We start from the raw sequence: 22,863 nt of genomic DNA on the forward strand, positions 1-22,863 counted from the left end.
TTAAATTCCTCACGCCCCAAAACTAAGAGGAGGGGGGATCCTTTTTTAAAATCCCGCAGAATATCTTTCGCATTAGCGGACTCAACTTCCCCGCACCCTCAGTGGGCGTTTCTCAAGGAAAAAGAAAATTCAAACCGCCGTTATCTTCCAGAGGGCCTTTTTTTCCTCCCCTTCGCTACCACCCAGCACCCGCCCCGCGCATATGCTCGGAAGAGAAGGCGGGGCAGTTCGGGGCGAGGACTCTTTTTTCGCAGGGGACGGTTTCAAGAGGACTCGCCGGAAGTTGCACCAGGCCCCAGTCGGCCTAAACGCGCTGCAAACGTCGTCAGGGAAGCGCAGCGGAGGCTTGACCCGGCGTGGCTTTCGCGGGCTGAACGCGTGGAGACCCAAGAAGGTGAGCTGAGGCCTTAAATCGTGCCCGGGTTACAGGTTTCCTTGGGGGAGAGTCCATGCTCCGGTTTTGCTTGCGTGGTCTGGCGTCACCACGAATAATAGCGTGTTATATGTGGTGTAAGTAATTCCTTTGCCTGCGGTCCTCCGCAGGTAGAGAAACCAGGCTTGGGGCATGTTTGAACACGAGTCTCACTGTTTTCTTGCACTCTCGTGTATGCACGTATGCATAAGGGGCTAGGACGGGGAAGACGTTTTCACGAGCATCAGTGTTCAAGGTAATGCCCTTCAGAACTGTCCGACTGCAACTTCCAGATGTTTCTAAGATCAGGTCTCGGAGTTGTAATTCGGTGCACCTGGAGTTCATCAGATGGGTGAAAACTCACCTGTCTTCTTTTCCTCATGGAAACCAGGTATTGAGTTGAATCTTAAGGGAGAGCCTGGAATTCCCTCAAAGAAAACTCGATTGAACTCCATAGGATTTACTTCTGCACACCTGGTTTATACATGAGACAGAATTCCACTGTTTTGCCAATTCCACCGTTGATATGCAGTATATATTTAAAACCAACACTATCCCAGTTAAATGTTTAAGGAGATTTTCAATCTTCCAGGTCACGGTTGTCTTAAAGGTGCTTTTTCAAAAGGCATCTGGACTTTCTTTGTTTTTCCTTGAAGACCTTTTGCTTCTCATACAAGAAGCTTCATCAGTTCTAACTGGATGGCGGGGTGGGATGGGGGAATGGGAAGGATTAATTCTGTTGACAGATCTGACAGCATCTATTAGAACTAATCCATCCTCCCACCACCATCCAGTTAGAACTGATGAAGTTTCTTGGATGAGTAGCAAAACATCTTAAAAGGAAAAATATAGTCCATTTGCCTTTAAAAAAAAACATTTGAGACTATCCTGGTTAAATTATTTGTAATTTTTAAGCAGCTATTTCTATCCCAGGTTGCAGATTTTACTAAACATATTGGGTTTAAAAAATTTTCTTTTTTCAATGTTAAGGATTGTAGGGACACTAGTAAGATAACTAAAATTCCCTTTTAAAAGTGTTTCATCGAGTTATAGTAAAATACCATTTTTATGTGGGGAGCATTCCAGTCATCTAGATTATATAAACTTATTATATTCACTTATATGGGGGACTTCAATAAAAAATGATTATAATAGACTTCCACTATATGGCGCATAGACATGTTGAAGAATACCTTTCCCCCCTTGCTTTGTTTTTAGCATATGACTGGTATGCATTGTTTTTACTAAATCATGATACTAGTACTTACTGCTATTTTTATTCAATACTATATCCTTTAGTTTGGAACACTTTATTAAGGGTATAAAATCTCTCTATATCAAAGCAAAATACCACTCATGCATTCTCACAAAATCTCCAGAACCATGAAGTCTACAAACTTGAATTTTGGTACGTATGTTCCTCTTGGCTTCTAGGTGCTCGCTAAGAAAGGATTTTTTTGAAATGACCATCGGAGTATTAATATTTCATATATATTATTATTAACATGCTCTGATGCTAAGGAGTTCTATTCCCCCTCCCCACCTGAAAAGAAATCTGTTTCAAATACAAAACACAAGCAGAGGAGAGGAGTTTCAGGTTTAATTTCACAGCAGCAACCAGCTTTGGTACAGAACAGTTGAGCTAAGCCACTCTCAGGCTCCTTGCTGTCTCCTTGCTTACACAGCAAATACTGTTTCAGTTTCCAAACAGCCCTCAACTCTCACACACTGACAGGATGCTAGCTAGATGAATACCAATGGATGCTAGTAGGCAGAGGCAGAATTTTTCCCCCTTATTTTCCTCCCCAAAAACTAAAACTGACCATATAGTTTCGTAGCAAAGCACGGGTATCGAGCTAGTATTTTCTAAAGGCAATTTCAACATTGTGTATTTACTGCATGTTTCTTGGTTATCATTGTGCTAATATAACAGTAACGAGGACAGACATCATATTGCTTCAGTGATGGTTAGACAATGCTTTTAAGGGATTAAGTGGTAAATGCTGTAGCACAAAGGAGGCTGGAAACAGGTACAAATAGTGTTTTGTGTTATACAATTTTAATGGTATAAAATTGAATTCTTTGAATGCTGATTTATTCAATATGCAGGATATCTTCAACTTACAACCACAGTTGAATCTAAAATTTCTGTTGCTAAGCAAGATAGTTTGTCCCATTTTGCAACCTTTCTTGCAACATTTAGTGAATCACTGCAGTTGCTAAGTTAGTAGCATGATTGTTAAATTAATCTGGCTTTCCCATTGATTGCTTGTCAAGTTTGCAAAAGGGGATCACATGACCCTGGGACATAAATATGAACCAGTTGCCAAGTGTCCAAATTTTGATCATGTGATCATGAGGATGCTACAACAGTTGTAAGTATAAAAAATGTTCATAAGTACTATTGTAACTTTGGTCACTAAACAAATGGTTATAAGTCGAAGAATACCTGAAATTGCTATTTATGTGTTTATGGACTACATTCCTTTTCAGTTGCATAGTACTAATTAATCTGAATTGCAGGAAGCTTTCAAGGAAATGTAATACCTTTCAGTATGTCTTCTATCAACGTACATACAGAATAATTGTACTTAATCTATGAAAAATTATAGCACCATGTAGCCATATTCATTAATCCATAATACTTTCATATTGTTTAGCACTGAATAGAATTAATATTACAGTTGTGATTCTTTGTCATCAGGGACATAGATAGGCAAACATATTTGCTGTTTTGTGTCATGTAAATGTTCTCATGGTATTTATTTGTATAAGCGCTTTATGTGGTAATAAAGTACATTATTATTTTAAATTGAGTGGAACCATTTCAGATAACAACTGTAATACTGAAATTGATTAAACATCTGAAAATGGCATTTCTTAACATGCATCCCAAACATCATTACACTGGAGCAGTGACATTCTAACTCATATTTGTGTATAGCTAATACTAAATTCTGTTATCCTTCCCATGCCAGAAAGTGTATGAAAAGTAATTAGACTTTTAATATTTCGTAGCATTCTTCATGAAACTATTGTGCAAAAAATTGCTTTTGCTTTTCATATCCAACATCACTGTTTTTCACTTCCTTTAATTGTTCATTGTGTTCCACTGTGATAGGCTGCCAACGTAGTATTAAGAAGCTCCAGTATAGCCATGTTGTCTAACTTATTGTCACCCCCCCTCCCCACACACAATATACCATGATATAAAATAAATCGCTATGGTTCAATATGTACAAGATAGATATTTGTCATTGTGTTTCAGATAGGTGTTTTGTTTAATCTACAGTGATGATGATATTAGTAGTATTTTCCGTCAGAAGTTCACAAAGAAAGAATTGTAGCCCATGAGTTGGAGATAAATAGTGCTAATTGTAATCAAAATGTTTTTCCCCAAACTGTAGCTTTATATCTCAACCTTCCAGCTTCCACGGCTAGCACTGATGATGTTACCTAGTTAAAATGAAACCACTGCAATAAAACAAGCAAGCTCAGAGAGCACCAAGGACCCCTCATTTCAACCCTGAGCTACACATATTCTCCTTTATCTTTCAGCTTTACCCAGTTTCTATAATAATAAAGTGTAGAGACAATACTCTTATACATACTTTTTTAACATAGTGATAGAGTTGTAACATTGGAACATAAAAAGTATAGCTCCTCTTATTTGAATTCTTAAGTCAATATGGCACAGAATAATCTTTGATAAAGATCAAAAGAATCAGAATCTTCTCAATAGACTTATAGTTTAAAGAGTCTTACCTTGTCCATTAGTTTGGATTTCTTGGAACTGTAACCATTCCTCAGGAGAAATGAACATTGATCTCCCACAGACATAATTCAAGGTCATGCTTGCCATTAAACATTGTGTTATGAATTATGGTATCCTTGCATGGAGCACCTTACTGTTACGTTTTTATTTGCTCTGCATTGTGTGTACTTTTTGCACTATGTAAACATCTTGCAACAAAGTTATTGCAAATGCACCAGTAGATGAAAGAATCATTGTGATATTAATTTACTTATGTAGCTATGTAGGAACGATTGATAGTTTTATGTATTTGTTCAATTTACATTTTTTATTTCATTGAACACCAATCCCCAGTTTCTTGAATAACTTTCATTTTTATCCAGTTGATTATATCAAGTGATGTCATTTGTTTTGATCATGATAATTTTATATTTATACGCTTGTCACTTCTTGTGGGATTTTTTTTTTTTTTTGCAAAATATATACATGTGAGGGGTTTTTTAGGACAATTGTTTCTTCCCATATTCCTGATTTATGGTGAACCTTTCATAAGTTCCATGAATATGGAACCAATTGAAATAAGAAATAACGCACATAGATTTAGTATCCTGATAGAGAATAGGGCAACATTGCACCTATATATAAGACAGTTAAGTGTTTCATATTTTTCACATAGCAAAAATGAGTACTGTATAATAAAGTAATGATAATAAAGCAGCAGTAGACAGGATTTCTATTTATGGTCAGCCAATCTATATTAGGGCGATTGTTGGAGTTCTCTATCTCAAAGATAAAGTTATAAATTTCCATATTATAATGCCTAGCATTGTGTATACATATACTGCATTTCTGAGTGCCATAGCACCAAGAACTTCAAAACCTCAACCACATATTTCAAGTTCATCTAGATCTGATGCTTACGTGAGTGTATATATTAATACACATCTTATCCTCTGTCTTTATCTTTTCAAATGTGCACAGAATTTGGGAGTTAATTCAGATAAGGCAAATTATGCAAATATGAATGTTCCTATTTGCATTTTTCTCCTATATAATTATTTTTAAGTTTAATGTTTTCTTTACAAATAGTGTATTGAAATCTGTAAGATTTCCTTGGAAATAAAAATAAAAAGTGCGTGTGTATGCTTGTGTATCACCATATAAAGACAGGCATTAGTTCACCCTCAACCATGGAAACTCATTCGATAAAGCCAAGCTGTTTGAGGAAACATTAGAGGAAGGAATGCTATGCATGCCATTTTGAACTTCTGAAAGAAAGCTTGCTGTTTCAGGGATAGCCTATTAGATATTTTGTTTTAGAACTTCAGCGTTTGTCATTGACCATGTTCATTGGAATAGAGTCCAAAATAGGTGGAGGAATCCTGTTAATTATCTCTAGACTACCTGAACTAAATAGTTCTTAGTTCGTTATTATTTGTTTCTTAAACACATAATTTATACACTGCTCAAAAAAATAAAGGGAACACTTAAACAACACAATGTAACTCCAAGTCAATCACACTTCTGTAAAATCAAACTGTCCACTTATGTAGCAACACTGATTGACAATCAATTTCACATGCTGTTGTGCAAATGGAATAGATAACAGGTGGAAAGCATAGGCAGTGAGCAAGACATCCCCAATTAAGGTTCTGGTTCTGCAGGTGGTGACCAGAGGCCACTTCTCAGTTCCTATGCTTTGTGGCTGATGGTTTGGTCACTTTTGAATGCTGGTGGTGCTTTCACTCTAGTGGTAGCATGAGACAGAGTCTACAACCCACACAAGTGGCTCAGGTAATGCAGCTCATCCAGGATGGCACATCAATGTGAGCTGTGGAAAAAAGGTTTGCTGTGTCTGTCTGCGTAGTGTCCAGAGCATGGAGGTGCTACCAGGAAACAGGCCAGTACTTCAGGAGATGTGGAGGAGGCTGGAGGAGGGCAACAACCCAGCATCAGGACCGCTACCTCCGCCTTTGTGTAAGGAGGGACAGGAAGAGCACTGCCAGAGCCCTGCAAAATGACCTCCAGCGGGCCACAAATGTGCATGTGGCTGCTCAAACGTCAGAAACAGACTCCGTGAGGGTGGTATGAGGGCCCGACGTCCACAGGTGGGGGTTGTGCTTACAGCCCAACACCGTGCAGGACGCTTGGCATTTGCCAGAGAACAACAGGATTGGCAAATTCGCCAGTGGCACCCTGTGCTCTTCACAGATGAAAGCAGGTTCACACCGAGCACATGTGACAGACGTGACAGGGTCTGGAGATGCCGTGGAGAACATTCTGCTGCCCGCAACATCCTCCAGCATGACCGGTTTGGCAGTGGATCAGTAATGGCGTGGGGTGGCATTTCTTTAGGGGGCCGCACAGCCCTCCATGTGCTCGCCAGAGGTAGCCTGACTGCCATTAGGTACCAAGATGAGATCCTCAGACCCCTTGTGAGACCATATGCTGGTGTGGTTGGCCCTGGGTTCCTCCAAATGCAAGACAATGCTAGACCTCATGTGGCTGGAGTGTGTCAGCAGTTCCTGCAAGTCGAAGGCATTGATGCTATGGACTGGCCCGCCCGTTCCCCGGACCTGAATCCAATTGAGCACATCTGGGACATGTCTCGCTCCATCCACCAACACCACATTGCACCACAGACTGTCCAGGAGTTGGGGGTTGCTTTAGTCCAGGTGTGGGAGGAGATCCCTCAGGAGACCATCCGCCACCTCATCAGGAGCATGCCCAGGTGTTGTAGGGAGGTCATATAGGCACGTGGAGGCCACACACACTACTGAGCCTCATTTTGACTTGTTTGAAGGACATTACATCAAAGTTGGATCAGCCTGTAGTGTTGTTTTCCACTTAAATTTTGAGTGTAACTCCAAATCCAGACCTCCATGGGTTGCTAAATTTGATTTCCATTGATCATTCTTGTGTGATTTTGTTGTCAGCACATTCAACAATGTAATGAACAAAATATTTAATAAGAATATTTCATTCATTCAAATCTAGGATATCTTTGTGTTCCCTTTATTTTTTTTGAGAGGTGTATATGAAATAGATAAAGCTGGTCAAGGATTCTGTGTACATTCTTTCATGTTTACATGCACAACCTAAGTATAAATTTTATTTGAAATTGTTGAATACAACAAATGTGGCAGTGGCATTTAGACAGTGGCATTTAGACAGTGGCATTTAAAGTGGCATTAATTGCAGTATATGATAGTTCTGCATGCAGTTAGTGTGTTGTACCAAAGACAGGTTGATTTATATAAGTAAACATGTCTCATGAGAAGAACACTTACAGAATAGAGTTTTAGTAGTAATAATAAAATAATGGGCTCTAAAGCTTCCAAATTAATTTGGATATTTTAAGTAGTTTTCTCAGTTTTACATGACTGAGGGAAATATTACCTCGATGTGAATGTACTGTCTTGGGTTCCTAGTCCCTCTTACGTTTAATTTTCGAGATACATTTGCTGTTTTCTTGATTATTTTATAGTCCTCCATTATTCTACAGCCCCCCTATCTGTGTCCCTCTCTCTTTCTCATTTCTTGTAGTTGTACAGCATTATATAATTCCTAAAGTTACCTTCTAAATCAGATGTTGTAATCATAATCATATTGGAGCTCTTGTAATGCTACACCATAATTAACATTCATTAAAGCTAACAAAAAAAGGATATGAAGCTAAAAATGTGGCCACAAACATAGTTCTAAAAAGCAGGTAGTATTGTGTGCCATCATGCATAATTAGATCACATATTCCTAGGATAAGCAGCTGGAACTGGATCAGGATCAGCTGTCACTTATTAGGAGTCTTAAGGAATGAAAATGTCATCCTGGTGTAATTAAGTTTCTTATAGAGAGAAAAACATCACCCTCCTAGATGAGACAAGAGCTCTGCACTGAACAAAGAACTGAGGCCAGTTCTTCCTGTGATGCCCTGTCTGATGTTTTCTGATTTACACAGAAAGATTTATGCCATCTCCACCTTTCCTAGTTGGTGGAAGTGCAGGACAGCAGGTTCTCCCTACACCCTTCTTGATCATCAGGGATCTTTTTCTCAAATAGCAGAATGCTCTGCCTGCTTGTATTTAGCTGGAGTTTGCTGGGGTTCTTAAAACAAACAGGATTGATTATAGGAGGGATGGGTCTCAAAAAAAGGAGTGGGGTATTACTCAAATGCCTGTGAGTTAGAGGAACAGGACTATTGGGTCACATGAAGTCTAGCATACAATGTAGGTTATCCTTTCTGCCTAAACTTATTGGCATTGCATTAGTAAAACAAAATGTGAAGTTGTAATCTGTCATGCATTGGATCTGATAAAAAGCATAAGGAGTGATTGAAATATTTGCTTGTAAACACAGACCAAATGCAGCGATATTTTAAAGAGTGTTGAGGTGATTAATTCACCTGTTTTGTAAGAGATGTACGTTTCTAAATTTAGTTAAGTGGCATAATATCTCCATTGTAGTGTATTTCCTACCTTATTCGTTGTTTTTATTTTGATATACAATAATTAAACACTGTCCTCTTATCCCATTTCTACACATTTCTTCTAAACTATACTTTCTAAGAAATGAGAAAAATGCTTACATAACTTTTTTTCTGTCCACTTTTTATTTTTCAGGATATGTGGAAAAAAAATCCTTAGGACTTGAAAATGTTACAAGTGACATGGTAATTTAGCCATTGCCTGAGAATGATGGATTCCCAGAAGATTGGAAATGGTTTGCAAGTGACTGGTGTAGGGACATCTGCACTCCACATGGTGGGGTATTTGGGAAAAGTCAGTTCAGTTCCTTTTCACATTGTGCAAAATTCCTTTTTATTCCTTCTCAATTTTGAGAATTTAAAAGAAAAAAGATTTTACAGGTCTAATTTTAATATATGACCTCTTAATTTCTTATAAAATTATTTTTTCCACGGAAATCTTACTGAAATGGCGAAAGATTTACTATTTTCAGATCTTAGTACAAATATGTACATGAAAATATTTGTTCTAGTTCATGAAATATACATGGAGTTCAGAACTATAGTAATGTGTTATGCTTTATATAAATACAAGTGAATATTCTGTAAAGGTCAAATGATCAATGATATAACTTGTTCTAATTATTTGTTTTAATGTTATTTTGTTGATGTCAAATTCAGCTTTGTATTTTATAAAAATTATTTTACAGTGTTTTGATCTTTCAGCTCAATACATTTGTTGTCTGGTATTAATCTTTTTAGAATTGTAATTCTGCTGAAGAAACTCCAGATGGATGCTGCCCAGTCTGTAAAAGGATGGGTTTGATGCGACACCTAAGAAAATACCACATCAATTTTGAAGAATCTCTTTTTCTGTGTGAAAATCCACAGGTATTTCAATAGTTTGGGAGGTTATTAACTTAAAGTTTGTCTAACATTTCTGTATTCTGTCCTCCTTAATCTGGATACCTTTTGTGATATGCCAGTTATTATTCTACTTCATCACTTAGTAGTTCTTTAACACAGAAAATAATATCAACTATCTAGGGCCGTGATGGCGAACCTATGCCACGCGTGCCGGAAGTGGCACGCAGAGCCATTTCCCCCAGCACGTGAGAGCTCGCCTGGAAGAGCCCCACTGCACATTTGTGCACGCTACCGCCGCCCGACAGCTGATTGTCGGGTATCTGGTGGGGGTGCGGGGGAGACATGTGAGCATGCGCAGAGACATGTAGTGTGCTGGGGGGGTCACATGCGCAGAGACACGCGGAGGGGTCACAGGTGCAAATAGATGGCGTGCAGGAGTGATCGTGTGCGCATGCACAGATGTGCAGCACTGCAAGGGGGTCATGTGCGCAGGCACGGGATGGGGGGGCAGCACGCATTGCCTTCTTGGTGCTGGCACGCGAGCACACAAGCACACACTCAATTATCAGCACAGGAGCTGAAAAAGGTTTGCCACCACTGAAATTGGGTCTATTAAGGTCAAGCACAATATCTTTCAGCAAAATGGTTTTCAAGAAAATCTACATATTTGAGTTATATGGTGTACAATATGAAAGGAAACCGATTAGAAAGCAAAGTACCCATTCCACTCCCGTTATCTGTAGCATTCTTAGACTTCATAGATAATTTATAGAGCAGTCTGCTTTAGGATACCTAAAGTTATAACATCCCTATTGATTTTTAAATGTAAAATAGTGTAGCTAATTTCTAGACATATTTTTATATTATAATTAGCATTGGTAAATCTCTGGATTTGTGCAGTTCCCCAACACATTTTGTAAGTCCCAGAATCACTTTCCCCAATTTACATAGATGGTATATAAAACTAAAACTAAAACTGATGTATAAACTTAAGATAAATTTAATGTGCTTATGTTGAGTTTAATTTCCCTAGACCACTCATAATACGAAAAAAGTTGGCCCTTTTCCTTAAGTGAAGGAATCCCCAGCTTCCTTCCCTCCACAGATTTAAACCCCTCGTGTAGTTAAACATCGCTTCAGTTATGGATATTAAGTGTCTGTTTCAGTCCCTGCTTACCTCAGGTATATCTGTGAACATGAATCCTGCCTTTTAGTACTCACACCCTAATGTTTTATAGATTAAAAAAAGTTTACCAGAGAAAGAAGAATCCTTTATGGAGCCTTCACAGTGTTCTGAATTGTAGAGACAAAAAATAAATTGCAGGAAGAAGAAGGAAGAACCTGTAAAGAAGGAAGTGTTGGCTCTTCTAATATTAAACCCATTCTCATCTTTTACTTGTCAGAGTAGGCTGGAACACTCAGTGAGAAAGAAGCAACAGGTACTACTTTGGCTGTGAATAAAGCCATGAAAAAAGATTGCAGCAATGAAAGGGAAGGCTGGTTAATCAGTAGAAAATAAAAATAAAAAAGAGAGCAGCTAGAGCCTACAGTCAGTAAAGTGTAACCTTGATTCAAGGAAACTAGAAATACCCTTCATTTATGTGGAGCACAGGAAGGAACCAGTAGCAGAATTGTATTTCTAAGGACAGAAATGTCTAGAAAAGTATCGCTTAAAAATAACCTTCAAAAACATGCTACCCCCCCATCTCATAAATAATTTTAAACAGACACTCCATGCAAAGGAAATACTTTTATAGATTTGTTGCTGTGCAGTATGAGGGATACTTTTTTTGAAAAAAATATTGTATCAGAGAACAGTACTGTTTAAAATAGACTGGGATTTTAATAGTTTTTAATTGGACGCCTAATTTTTGTACAGGAAGTTCTCTACTTTTAGTAACTCTTCAAAGTTACACAGCACTGAAAAAAGTGACTTATGACTGGTCCGCACACTTACAACCATTGCAGAATCCCTCTGATCACATGATTAAAATTTGGGCACTTGGCAACCATATTTTTATGATAGTTGCAGTGCCCCAGGGTCAGTGTGATCGCCATTTGTAGCCTTCTCACCTTCTGACAAGCAAATCAATGGGGGGAACCTGGATTCATTTACTGACCATGTGATTCACTTAACAACTTCAGCAATTTGCTTTAAAAGTGTGGCAGAAAAGGTCATAAAATTAGATGTGACTCACTTAACTATCTTGCTTAACAAAAGAAATTCTAGTCCAAATTGTGGTAGCAAGTTGATGACTATGGCTATAGTTAATATTTCTGTGACTGTTTCTCCATTTCATTTGTGAAATGTGCTTATGTTGTTAATTACTCAGACTAAATGTAAGCGTAATGTCTTTGTTTTGTTTTTTATTTCAGTGCATTTATCCTCTAGGGTCTGCACCACTAAGCACTATTATAATTCCCAGTGATGCAAAAGGTTATTCATCTCAGAGCACTTGTGGAAAAAGAAAGTTATCTGGCACAAACCTATTGACCTCTTCTATTGAACCATGCTTAAAATTGATTAGGACTGATGACTTGATGGACACTGAGGAGACATTCAGATCTGATCTTATTCCCAACTGCAATGCAAATAATCTAATTAGGACTCAGTCAGGGCAGTCTGATTTTTCAGAAGCCAAGCAGCCAGCTTTTTCTGATGAAGCTGAATCCATCAACCAGAAAATGGGCTTGGGAGCTCAAGAAAACTCAGCAGAAGTGCTCAGTGTGAAAACCCAGCTGTTATCAGCCCCTGAGATGGTTCCATCAGTGTCTCAAGATCTGCAACAAAGCAAATCGTCTCTGCAAGAGCCTTTGTGGCCTCAGTGGAGGAATGCACATGCTCTCTGCTGGTTAGATTGCATTCTGTCAATACTGGTACATTTGGAAACATTAAGAATTCTGACTGGACTCTCCAAAAACACGTCAGTAATCCAGAATCTGCTCACAAAATATAACGAAGCTGCTGTACTTGTGAACACTTGCCAAAGGGGTAAGCCCAATCTGGTGTGTGTGTTTATTTTGAAAACATGTTATTTATATATTGTGGTATATGTAAAAAGTACATATAAAAAGTAAAAATCATTGTAGTAGGGCTTAGGGTATCCTTGTTTCTCTCTGGAATCAGATTTGTTTCTAGAATGTACAGCAACCTTTAACACTGGAAATGAAAACTTAGGGTTCTTAAAAACCTTAGAATAATCAAATCAGCTCTAATGAAAGCTAGTCAATTAAAAAGCTGTCAAGCTTTACTTTTTTGTGGGTCTCATTTCCACTTTCCCATGCTATTCATACCATCTCTATCCTGCTCCCTATATAAACATTTGTTCCTAAAGCTACATGTTTGCTGATAACTTCCCATCCAGTATTAGCATTCAGATGTGACCAGATAAAATACAAATATAATGGTAGTTTGATATCGAAGATAATTTTCATTGAATATTGTCATGACCTTGAATTAGTCCAATGTAGCACATATGATGGTTGGCATATAATTTTCAGATTGATCTTTTGGAAATCCTTCCTACATCTATTTATCTGCTAAAGAGCCCCTAAATATTTGATAAAGAAATCCAGGCACATTAGAATGGATTCTGGGATATGTTTCAGGTATCTTTGAACAAGAGTGAGGACAAAACATTGCAACTCTGCCTGGCTTCCTCATCTTATAGAGCCGTGGTGAACCTACGGCATGCATGCCACAGGTGGCACACACAGCCATTTGTGTCAGCGTGCGAGCTGCAGGCAAACTTACCTCACTGGGCATGCGCACGCCTCACAGCTGATTTTCAGCTGATTTGAGGCCTTTTTTGGCCTCCCAAAGGCTTGAGGAAGGCTTCTGCAGGCTTTGCAGGCCAAAAATTAGTCCCGTTTCATCATTTCCTGTTTTTCTGAAAATATTGGAAATGACAAAACGGGGCTAGTTTTCGGCCTGCAGAAACCTTCCTGAAGCCTTTGGGAGGCTGAAAAAGGCCTCAAACTGGCCGAAAGTCAGCTGTGAGGCTCAGTGCAGGTAAGGGTGGGGTGGGGGGTGGGAATTACATGCACATGCTAGGTGGTGTGGGGGCACATTGCCGCCTTGGTGCTGGCATGCGAGTGCAAGCATGCAAGTGCACGCACAATTTTTGGCATAGGAGCCCAAAAAGGTTAGCCACCACTGTTATAGAGAGTGATTATTAGTATTTGTAAACATTTTTCAAGAACGTTAATATATCAGTAATTCTGTTTTTCTAGTGGGTAACTAGGGAAATATTGGATCAATTTTTGAAGGATCCTAAGTTTCCTCAGCGTGCTGTTTAAAAAGCATTTCACGGGGGCAGAATACAAATTTGGCTTTGGCAAGCACTATTAACTAATAGTTCTTATGCAGCTTCCAGTCAGCATATTTTCTGATGGCTGTGGGAACCGAATTAAATAACACACTATTTTCCTTACGTATATATATATCTGGCATGCTGAACTGTACCTAGTTCATTGCTGAAATGAGGTGTTTTTTGGGGAAAAAAGGTTATTGATTAGCAAACTGTTTTGTACAGATGAACTTGCTTCAGAACTTCCTTTGGATGTTTTGTCAAGAGCTGAATCCCATTTAAATGAAATCAGGAATACTATATTTCTCCAACTTCAGCCATTGCTTGGGTGTAAATTTGGTAAGTAATTACTCAAATGTATGTCTGTGTGGGGTTTTAATTTGTTTTTGCAAATTTGGGACAACAATTAAACAATGAACTGCATTTTTAACCACTGCAGTTTGCTTTCTTACATGTTCCTTCCCCCCCCCCCCCAATTCTTTTGAAAGAGCAGCAGAAAAAACATATATGTGTACATGTATATATATCAGAATCTTTCTTCTTATTCTTATACACACACACACACACACACACACATTATAACATGCTAAACTTGATCTTTTTGTTAGCTGGAAACTTGATTATATTTGTCATTAATTTCTAAGGTTGGTGTTTATATTCTTGCTACTTTTTGAGCCATGCGTTACTTATCTAATCTAAATCAGTCCACACAGCCTGTTTTCTTCATCTCATGGAAGTCAACCATTTGGTTCTGGGAAACATTCAAACTCAGCATGAAAACACGAGCTAATATTTTAGTAGCTAGTGTCTAGTATCTGAATATTTAGTGGTATACTTCCTTTGAATATAAAGAATTTCTGGAGTTTTCAGATAAGTCTTTTTTCCTGGCTCTATATAAAAATGGTAGGGATTAATTCTGAAACCTTTTTGAAAACAAACCTTGTGTTTTTACAAGACTGAATGGGGGGAAAATCCTGGATAATGAAAAGAAAGTAATGAACTATGGTATTTGCCACCAGTCATCACACTGCCATCTTAGACTAGATGACTATTGACAGGTTTATGAAAAATAAAGGTGCTAGTCATGCTAACTGTATACTACCTCCACTTTCAGAAGCACTGTTCCTCTGGATATCAGTTGATAGGGAACCTGAAGAGAAAGGTGCAGAAGCACTAACGTTTCTGGGCTTCTTGAAGGGAATAGACTGTTTTTTTTCACTCAATGCAGCATAGGTGTTTTAAGCATTGATAAAAAGGAGGAGAAATCATTTGAATGTTGAAATAGTAAACAGGAACTGATAGTACTATCCTGCCTGGCTACATAGTTTTGCACTTTAAGAGCTCAAGACACTATTCTTCCCAGACCCTAGGCAGACTGTAAGCAGCGTTGTTTGAGATAGCAAAGTATGGTTGCTGCTACTTCTACAAAACAATGTCAAACGTCACAGAGATTAGTTTGCTACTATGTTCAACCTGACAAAGAAAGAAAAGGAAGAATGAACTGTTCAAGGCAAGGAAAGAAAGAAAAATTATCGAACATGAGCCCCAAGAGCCCTTTATATTTAATTCTTGTAGCGCCATATAACTTTGGCATTAGTTGTACCAGCATTGTATTAATATAAAATAAAGTATGTAGTTCATGAATTCCCAGAATTCATTGGTTAACATTAGTAAGTAATTTTCTGTTTAGTAAGCTAGTCAGTTTCGTACTTTTTATTCTGCATTAACAATAGTGTGTATGTGAACAGTAGAATTAGATCTTTTAAGTATCTGGTTGTTGTTTTTTGTTGTTCTCTTTTTATCAGAATTTCCTGCACCCTTCTATAAAGCAAGACTCACATTTCTTACATATGGAGGTCTCCAATTCATACTTAAATCAGTATTCCTAGATAATTAAGGATAGGATTGGAGCCTTAAATACATACATACACACACACACACACACATACACACACACTATACTATTACTATGGTATTACTATTACTATACATCTGTAAAGCAGTGTGAAGCTACAACTTTATAAGAATTTGGCAGGATTTCTCCAACTCAAGAGGTTTGTTTAATTTATTTGCCACCCATCTTGCCATGGGGCTACTCTGGGCAGCTTACAACAATAAAACGGGAGAGGGGGAGAGATGATAACAAAATGTAAACATTTTGACAATAGCAAAGGAATAAATGAAAATATTGGAAGTACAATAATATGAAATTAAAAAGATGGACTGAGGGAGAGCAGGAAGCACGGGGGAGGTGGGGTCACTTAATTCGTCCAGTAGCCACCACCCTCACGATGTACTCCCCTATTTACATAATTTAAAGTTTATAGTGTTAGTTTCTGAAAAATATTAAATGTATTAGTTTTTCAACACTAGGAAACGATGTATAATCTGTAGTGTGAAAGTATACTTGCAGATCTTCCTAACTAGAGAGATTTATATTAAGTATAGATGTATCAATGCCTTTGATCCTTTCATCTCTTATCCTTTCATTATATGAACGATCAGCAATATATTCTATGCATGTTACAGTAATACAAACTGGTACACAAATACTTGTTAAAAAAAGAATTGGCTTTTACAATTTCTTAAAATTTAAAATACATTTTTAGAGAATAGAGTATAAGTATATTTAGAATTATATACTTCACATCTCATTTCTTTGAAATAATCAACATTACATGTATTACAGCCACATTTTTGTCGTGTTTTTCTTCAAAGGGGAGGAAGAAAGTCCAGTTTTTGCTTTTCCTTTACTTCTGCGGAAAGATCGTCCAATAGAGAATCTCTTTCTCCATTCATTCTCCTGGAAGTTTGAATGTTTGCAGTGTGGCTACCACATCAACAATAGGTTAGTTTCTTTAAGTTCTGAGCTTCCTTCCTCCTTGGTATAACCACGCATTTTAATCAGTGTTTAGCAAATAATAAATTATACAGGCAGGAGGGGGCAGCTGTGAGCATATGATTTCCTTACTGGGTATCTTGAGTCACAGCTCTGAAACAGCACAACCCTCTGCTGTAATATTTGAGAGGTTGAGGTTTTTATTCTTGCCAGTCAGGATTTATCCTACCTGTTGTAATAGCATGCATTGAGACATAAACATAATTTTTTAAATGTCACAGTATATGTTTTCTTTGAGCATAAAATAGGAAGCCAATTACAGGCTTCCCTTCAATATTAGCCTAAATTTACATCTTGGTTCAATCATTTTATTTACGATGTCAAATCAATTCTTACTACCCCAAATTAACGTTCATAGTTAGTTCTGCTGGATTTGTATTTGTTCTGCTCTTTAAACTAAAGCACAACATGAAGGATGGAGAAAAAGTAAGGAATAAAATAGCAGGGGAGGAAACAAAATAAGACAAATAAGTTGAGACTACATATACATAAAAATACAGTAATTTTCAGAAAAATCAAATGTCTTAACCCTCCATATTCAATATTTTGATTCAGAAAAGCCCATTTGAATGAGGGCATCTATTAAAAACGTAAATTTTCAAAGAGATAGTTAGTACCAATTTGATTATAACCCATCTAAAATCTAAAGTAGTCCTAACTGATATGAGATTTATACAGTATTGTATCTTGATGGTTAAATTTTTATGTGTTTCTGAAATAGAAGTAAAATACCTTTATTTTACAAAAATTTTCAGGTGCATTTATTGAGTTCAGTCTCAAATTATTCCTCCAGAGTTTAAATTTTCCAGAAGACACAACTTTTGTAACATTCAATACTATCTTATAATTTAAGTGAAGTAAATGGACACTATTCTTTAAATATTAATTGTCCCAACTGATGACGTCCCGTAAATATGGGAATAAATTATTAAACTTGTTTCACCTGAATATATATTCATTTTATTTTTAGTTGTCAGCGGACAATGACAACGTTTACAAATATAATCCCAGAGTGGCACCCACTGAATGCTGTTCATGTTGCTCCATGTAATAAGTGTAATCACACATCTCAAAGAAGAAAAATGGTTTTAGAAAAGTAAGTGAGAATTTTATTATAATCCCCAAATGAGGTAAAACTACATCAGTAATTGGTAAGCAATAATAAGTGACAGCTAATGTAAATTTTAAAGATCTGTATTCATCGTTGGCAGCATTATTTTTCACAGAGCACGCTATATTACGTGAACTGTAGTTTATTTGGTAAATCATAGTTAATTAGCTTAACATAATGTGTGAATTCAGTCTTTGAATGACATTACATAAATACGAAGAAGTCAGTTAGGAAATATATCTTCTTAAGGGACTGCTCTTTAACAATTCCGAGTTACAATAATATCCCAAATAAGATTATATAAATTGTATTCATTTATATAATCTCACTTGGGATGTGATTGCCAAATGTTTTGCATTCCTTGAGGTCTTTGTGAAAACTCACAAATTGGTTACTCGTATTTAGCTTTCTATCCCATGCATGTTTTCAGTTTTGGTGAGGTAATTAACACTAGTATCAGGGATGTGTTTTACTTCTAAAATCACAAATTTTTAATCTTTATTTGGTAGGATCTCCTCAGTTCTGATGGTGCATTTTGTTGAAGGCTTGCCGCATAACAATTTGTTAGCCTACTCATTCCAATTTCAAGAATATTCATATCGAGTAACAGCTGTGGTTCAATATCAGAAGGCAAAGCACTTCATAACCTGGATCTTGGCATCAGATGGTAAGTACACTGTTCCCTGTATCAGCTTTATCCTTTTCAAATATTCATCTATCTGTATCTGCTAGTAATACTAACAGTCCCAGTATAAATAATAATATAGTGGTTGGTATCTGAGCCACATTTGGAGGAGACCAAGGAATACAGAGGAGAGGAGGAAGAAATCAAAAGTGATAAAAGAGGAGGGGTGTGAATTAGCCAGAGAACATCACCCAAAAATAGTGTGTGTGATGATGAAGAAAGGAAAGAGCATCCTTGAAAGAGGCTGGTTTGAAATGAAAATATTCTGGAAGTTTCTCTTGCTAGCCTCCCCGCTACACACACAGAGAGACAGAGAGAGTCCTTGGCTTACAACAATTCATTTAGTGGCCATTCGAAGTGATTTATGACCATTTTTCACATTTACAACTGTTGCAGCATCCCAGGGTCATGTGGTCACTTTTTGCAACCTTATCCCAAGCAAAGTTAATGGAGATGCCAGATTCACTTAACAACCTTGTTACTAACTTAACGATTGCAGTGATTCACACCTGTGGCAAGAAAGGTCATAAAATGGGGCAAAGCTCAATTAACAAATGCCTTGCTTAGCAATGGAAATTTTGAGCTCAGTTGTGGTCATAAGTCGAGAACTACCTGTCATGTCTCTTTAGATGTCAGTTCACAATTTCCTTACTGGCATTTTGGGCACAATTGTGGTCATAAATTGAGGACTACCTGTATGTTATCTCTCTCATGTGGTAATACTACCTGTATGTAATAACGGGACTACCTGTATATATCGGTTTATCCCTTTCATATGGTAATACAATGCTTCAAGGTATATGGGAAAGAACCTTCCAAATAATTCCTGCATCAACATGTCTTTACATGGTTTCTAGTCGGAGCCAACCTTGTGGAACTTCAAGTCCAAAGAAGAGTTGGTGGGTGTCTAGGGACTAGTTTACTATTTGCTTCTTGGTTTAATTGTATACAATACATAAAGACCCTTAGGGTAAATCTTCAGAGCAAGCCAAATCTAATTAGATTTTAGCTTGCTTTTTCTGATTTTTGCATTCACAGAAATAGCTACCTATCTCAAAGAAGCAGAAAGTTCACCCTTACGTGAAGAAAATTAAAAGTAATAAAAAAAGTTAAAGGCACATCTTTTTGTGTGAATTACCTGATAGCCATCTGTGCTTATTGGAGACTTACAGGAGACTTTAAATAAATTATAAGCAACAATTTTCTTGATCTCCCTTGGTGAGCACACAAGCCTCCAAGCAGTCAAGCAGAGATGGCCTTGCAAAATATCAAATAATGATGTTTTTCTTTTGAGACTCTCCATGGAATATTTGTGACTCATGTAGATGTTTGGGGAAGGGGAAAAACATTTGAAAGTGACTCAAAACTTTTATAGATTAAAAATGCTGATTTATATGAGATACATATATTGCATTAGGTATAATGCAATGTCAATGAATGAGCCACAGGCTTTTATTGTGAGGATCCAATAAACAAACTTGAAATCTTGAGCGTATTATGGTTGGCTAACTGATTTTCAGTTAAATCATGGAAACATGGTTAGTGGTTGACTGGCTATTCCTAGTTCTCTATCGAATTCCTAAAGCTGTAAGGCAATAGGTATAGAGGAAGAATGAAAAAACAAACCAGATATATTTCAGTACACGCATTTCAAAATTATCTGTTTTCAACAAATCATACATAAATTATAGTTGGATATACACATATTCAGTGAGGATTAAAGGTTAGTTTATCTGAAATGTATGTAAGAACTGTAAGAACTATACCCTAATGTTCTGAATTGTTCATATTTTATTTTTAGGAATATGGCTTGAGTGTGATGACTTAAAAGGGTCATTCTCCAGAAGGCATGACACCTTTGGGGTTCCTTCTGCAGAAATACATATTGTCATTTGGGAAAGAAAGCCGCCACAAATGAACAATTATTTGGATTTACAAATTGAAGAAACAATGACATCCCAATCAAAAACTCCAGTTAAATACGCTAATGATGAAACTGCAGAGGGAGTACCTTTAACTTGTCACAAGACAGTTGGCATGCTGAACAGACACATAGAGGAAATAGAAAACACAGCAAGCAATCAGAAAAACAATTTGCTTCATGGCTTGGACAACCTGTCTGATGATGATGTTGTAACCCTGAATCTTGACTCAGGTGGACAGCTGCCAGAAGATAGACATATAGAAAATAAGCAGATAATCAAAACAGGTCCATTGCTGTTGCAAGAGTTGGATCAGAAAGATGTGTGCCCACTTACCCCAGAAGGAGATATTAAAAAAAAAAGTATAGTGTCAGGAAATACCAGTGCTCCCATGCATGAAGGACAGCCATCTAATGCAAGTAATCTAGTTACCATACCATCAGTTACTTTAAGTAATGGCAAAATAAATTTCTCATCCGAAATACTATTACCACAGGGGACAGAAACTGCAGTCACCTTAGTTGCAGTAGAAGAGAGCAGCAATTGCCATCCAAAGAATGCTCAGGAAAAAACCAGCAAAACAACATTGGGAAACACTATGTTGGGAACGTCTAATGTTGTAGAGTTCAGTCAAGAAAAAAAAATAAATTCCCACATTTCTGCTCCATCTCCCCAAAGTCCTACCTTTCACTCATCCAGTACAAATGGAATTAAGCCATCTGTAGCCAGTTGGGTAAATGGCTTACTTGGAAAATATTCTTCCTTTATGCCTAAAAGTGTGGTGATTCCTAATAAATCAAAAAACTGTAAAAAATCAATGCAAAAAGAAACAAATTCCAGTTCACTTGTTAAACAAGCAGTCCACTTCTGTGGTTTCCAAACTAAATCTTCACAGAAAAATAAAGTGGCAACATTGCATTCTTCAGGTAGAACTCTTCCAACATCACCTCTGACTGCTTTTTCTGCTGCAAGCATTCCTGTCAAAAATCTTGCCCCAGTTAGAAAAAGTGAAGCTGTAACTAAAAGATCAGGTTCATTGGATGCTTCTACTAAGCAAGATTTGCTGAAAAATACCCACCACGAAAACCAGAATTTTATATCTGTTGAAAATACTGGGTCATTTATTGATAAAACTCATCAACTACGCTTAACACTTTTACAACAACTTAAGGCTAAAAAAGAGAAATTAGCTTCATTAGATAAACTGGTAAAAGCTAAAACAAGGCACAAAAACACTTGCAAAAAAACTATCAAGAACCAGACGCAGAAACAGATGGAACCCTTGCAGACAAGCGTGTTACATACCCAAGAAATGCAGACTGAAGTTTGGGATAGTAAATCTGTTAATTCTCAAAGCACTGACATGTCCCAGTGCAGCAGTTCAAATTATGATGACATTTTATCTGAGCTGCTGCTGTCTCCAACTACAACTGTTGGTTCTTTAGAATTTCCACAGGAAGAGGAATGTAGATACTTGGAAATGGGAGATGGCAATTCAGACATGCCGATATCTACTGACCACAATACCAGTTTACAGACCATTGATAATGACCTTAATTACTTCAGTCCTCTAAAGGAAAATGGACTTGAAGACCACAGAAACCCATCAATCAAATCACCTCTGAAGAAATTTGATTTTGAAAGTTCTGCGAAACAGGATTTTCTGGATGATCTGTTTCAGTGTTCACTGAATTCAGTAATAACTAACACTGAAGACTTGCATCACTTTGATGAATCGTTGTTAGCTTGGTGAATTGTGTTCTAACAATTTCAGTATTTTCCTTTGGTTGTCTTTAAAGGAGAGTATTATTTAAAATTCAACCTAATTTGCACATGACTTTATTTAAAATTGTTTTTTTATATTTTTATTCTAAATAAATTGGGTTTGTTTTTCTGCCTCAAAACCACTGTTTGCTGGAAGAGATGAGACTGATTCTTGTACAAAGTGGCAGTGATAAAGTTTTGACACTTAAAAAGCCATTGTAATAAAGTAATATTCACCTAAGATCTCACATCTATGGATGAGCTAAAAAATGCTCTTGCAGGCATCTCAAAACATAGAATACCATGGTGATCTTGGTATGGTAATTTCATTTCTGATAAACCTCCCTTTTCAAAAGTAGGCCTGCAGGCTAAACTAAATTTTCTAAAGAAGCCATTTTATTTTAATCATTTTCTGTTCCAGTGAAATGCCTATCTAAATTATGGCCTACATAACAGTGTGAATGAATGTTAAAATACTATCTGTCCTGCCTGGTGGTTTGTGTGTGTGTGTGTGTGTGTGTGTGTGAGTGGTTTGTTTTGCTAAACATTAGGCCATAATGCAGATGAATTAGGTTAAGATTCATCTCTGAGAGATTTCTGCTTAAAACCCAGGGATCTGTGAATCCTGTTAATCCCCAATCCTTTGAAATGAGGTTTTGAAGTATTAAAGCATCTTT

General features: G+C 37.2%; 1 protein-coding gene across 2 annotated transcripts; it reads left to right on the forward strand.

Moving 5' to 3' along the window:
- The first annotated feature begins 121 nt into the window (after positions 1-121).
- USPL1 (ubiquitin specific peptidase like 1) lies at positions 122-22,326 on the forward strand. Of its 2 annotated transcripts, XM_026708861.2 has the most exons (9): positions 271-394; positions 8,786-8,944; positions 9,391-9,519; positions 11,872-12,487; positions 14,031-14,144; positions 16,524-16,653; positions 17,675-17,800; positions 18,325-18,482; positions 20,302-22,326. In XM_026708861.2, the coding sequence occupies exons 2-9, from the start codon at positions 8,858-8,860 to the stop codon at positions 22,173-22,175; spliced, it is 3,234 nt and encodes a 1,077-aa protein (XP_026564646.1). In that variant the 5' UTR covers positions 271-394; positions 8,786-8,857; the 3' UTR covers positions 22,176-22,326. The 2 variants fall into 2 exon arrangements, with proteins under 2 accessions (XP_087793346.1, XP_026564646.1); XM_087937220.1 differs by lacking the exon at positions 8,786-8,944 and having other exon boundaries at positions 122-394.
- The last annotated feature ends 537 nt before the right edge of the window (positions 22,327-22,863 follow it).

This window comes from Pseudonaja textilis, chromosome 7 (genome assembly GCF_049901715.1).
Source record: "Pseudonaja textilis isolate UNSWEBS1 chromosome 7, rPseTex1.2, whole genome shotgun sequence".
In the NCBI taxonomy this organism is placed as follows: domain Eukaryota; kingdom Metazoa; phylum Chordata; class Lepidosauria; order Squamata; family Elapidae; genus Pseudonaja; species Pseudonaja textilis.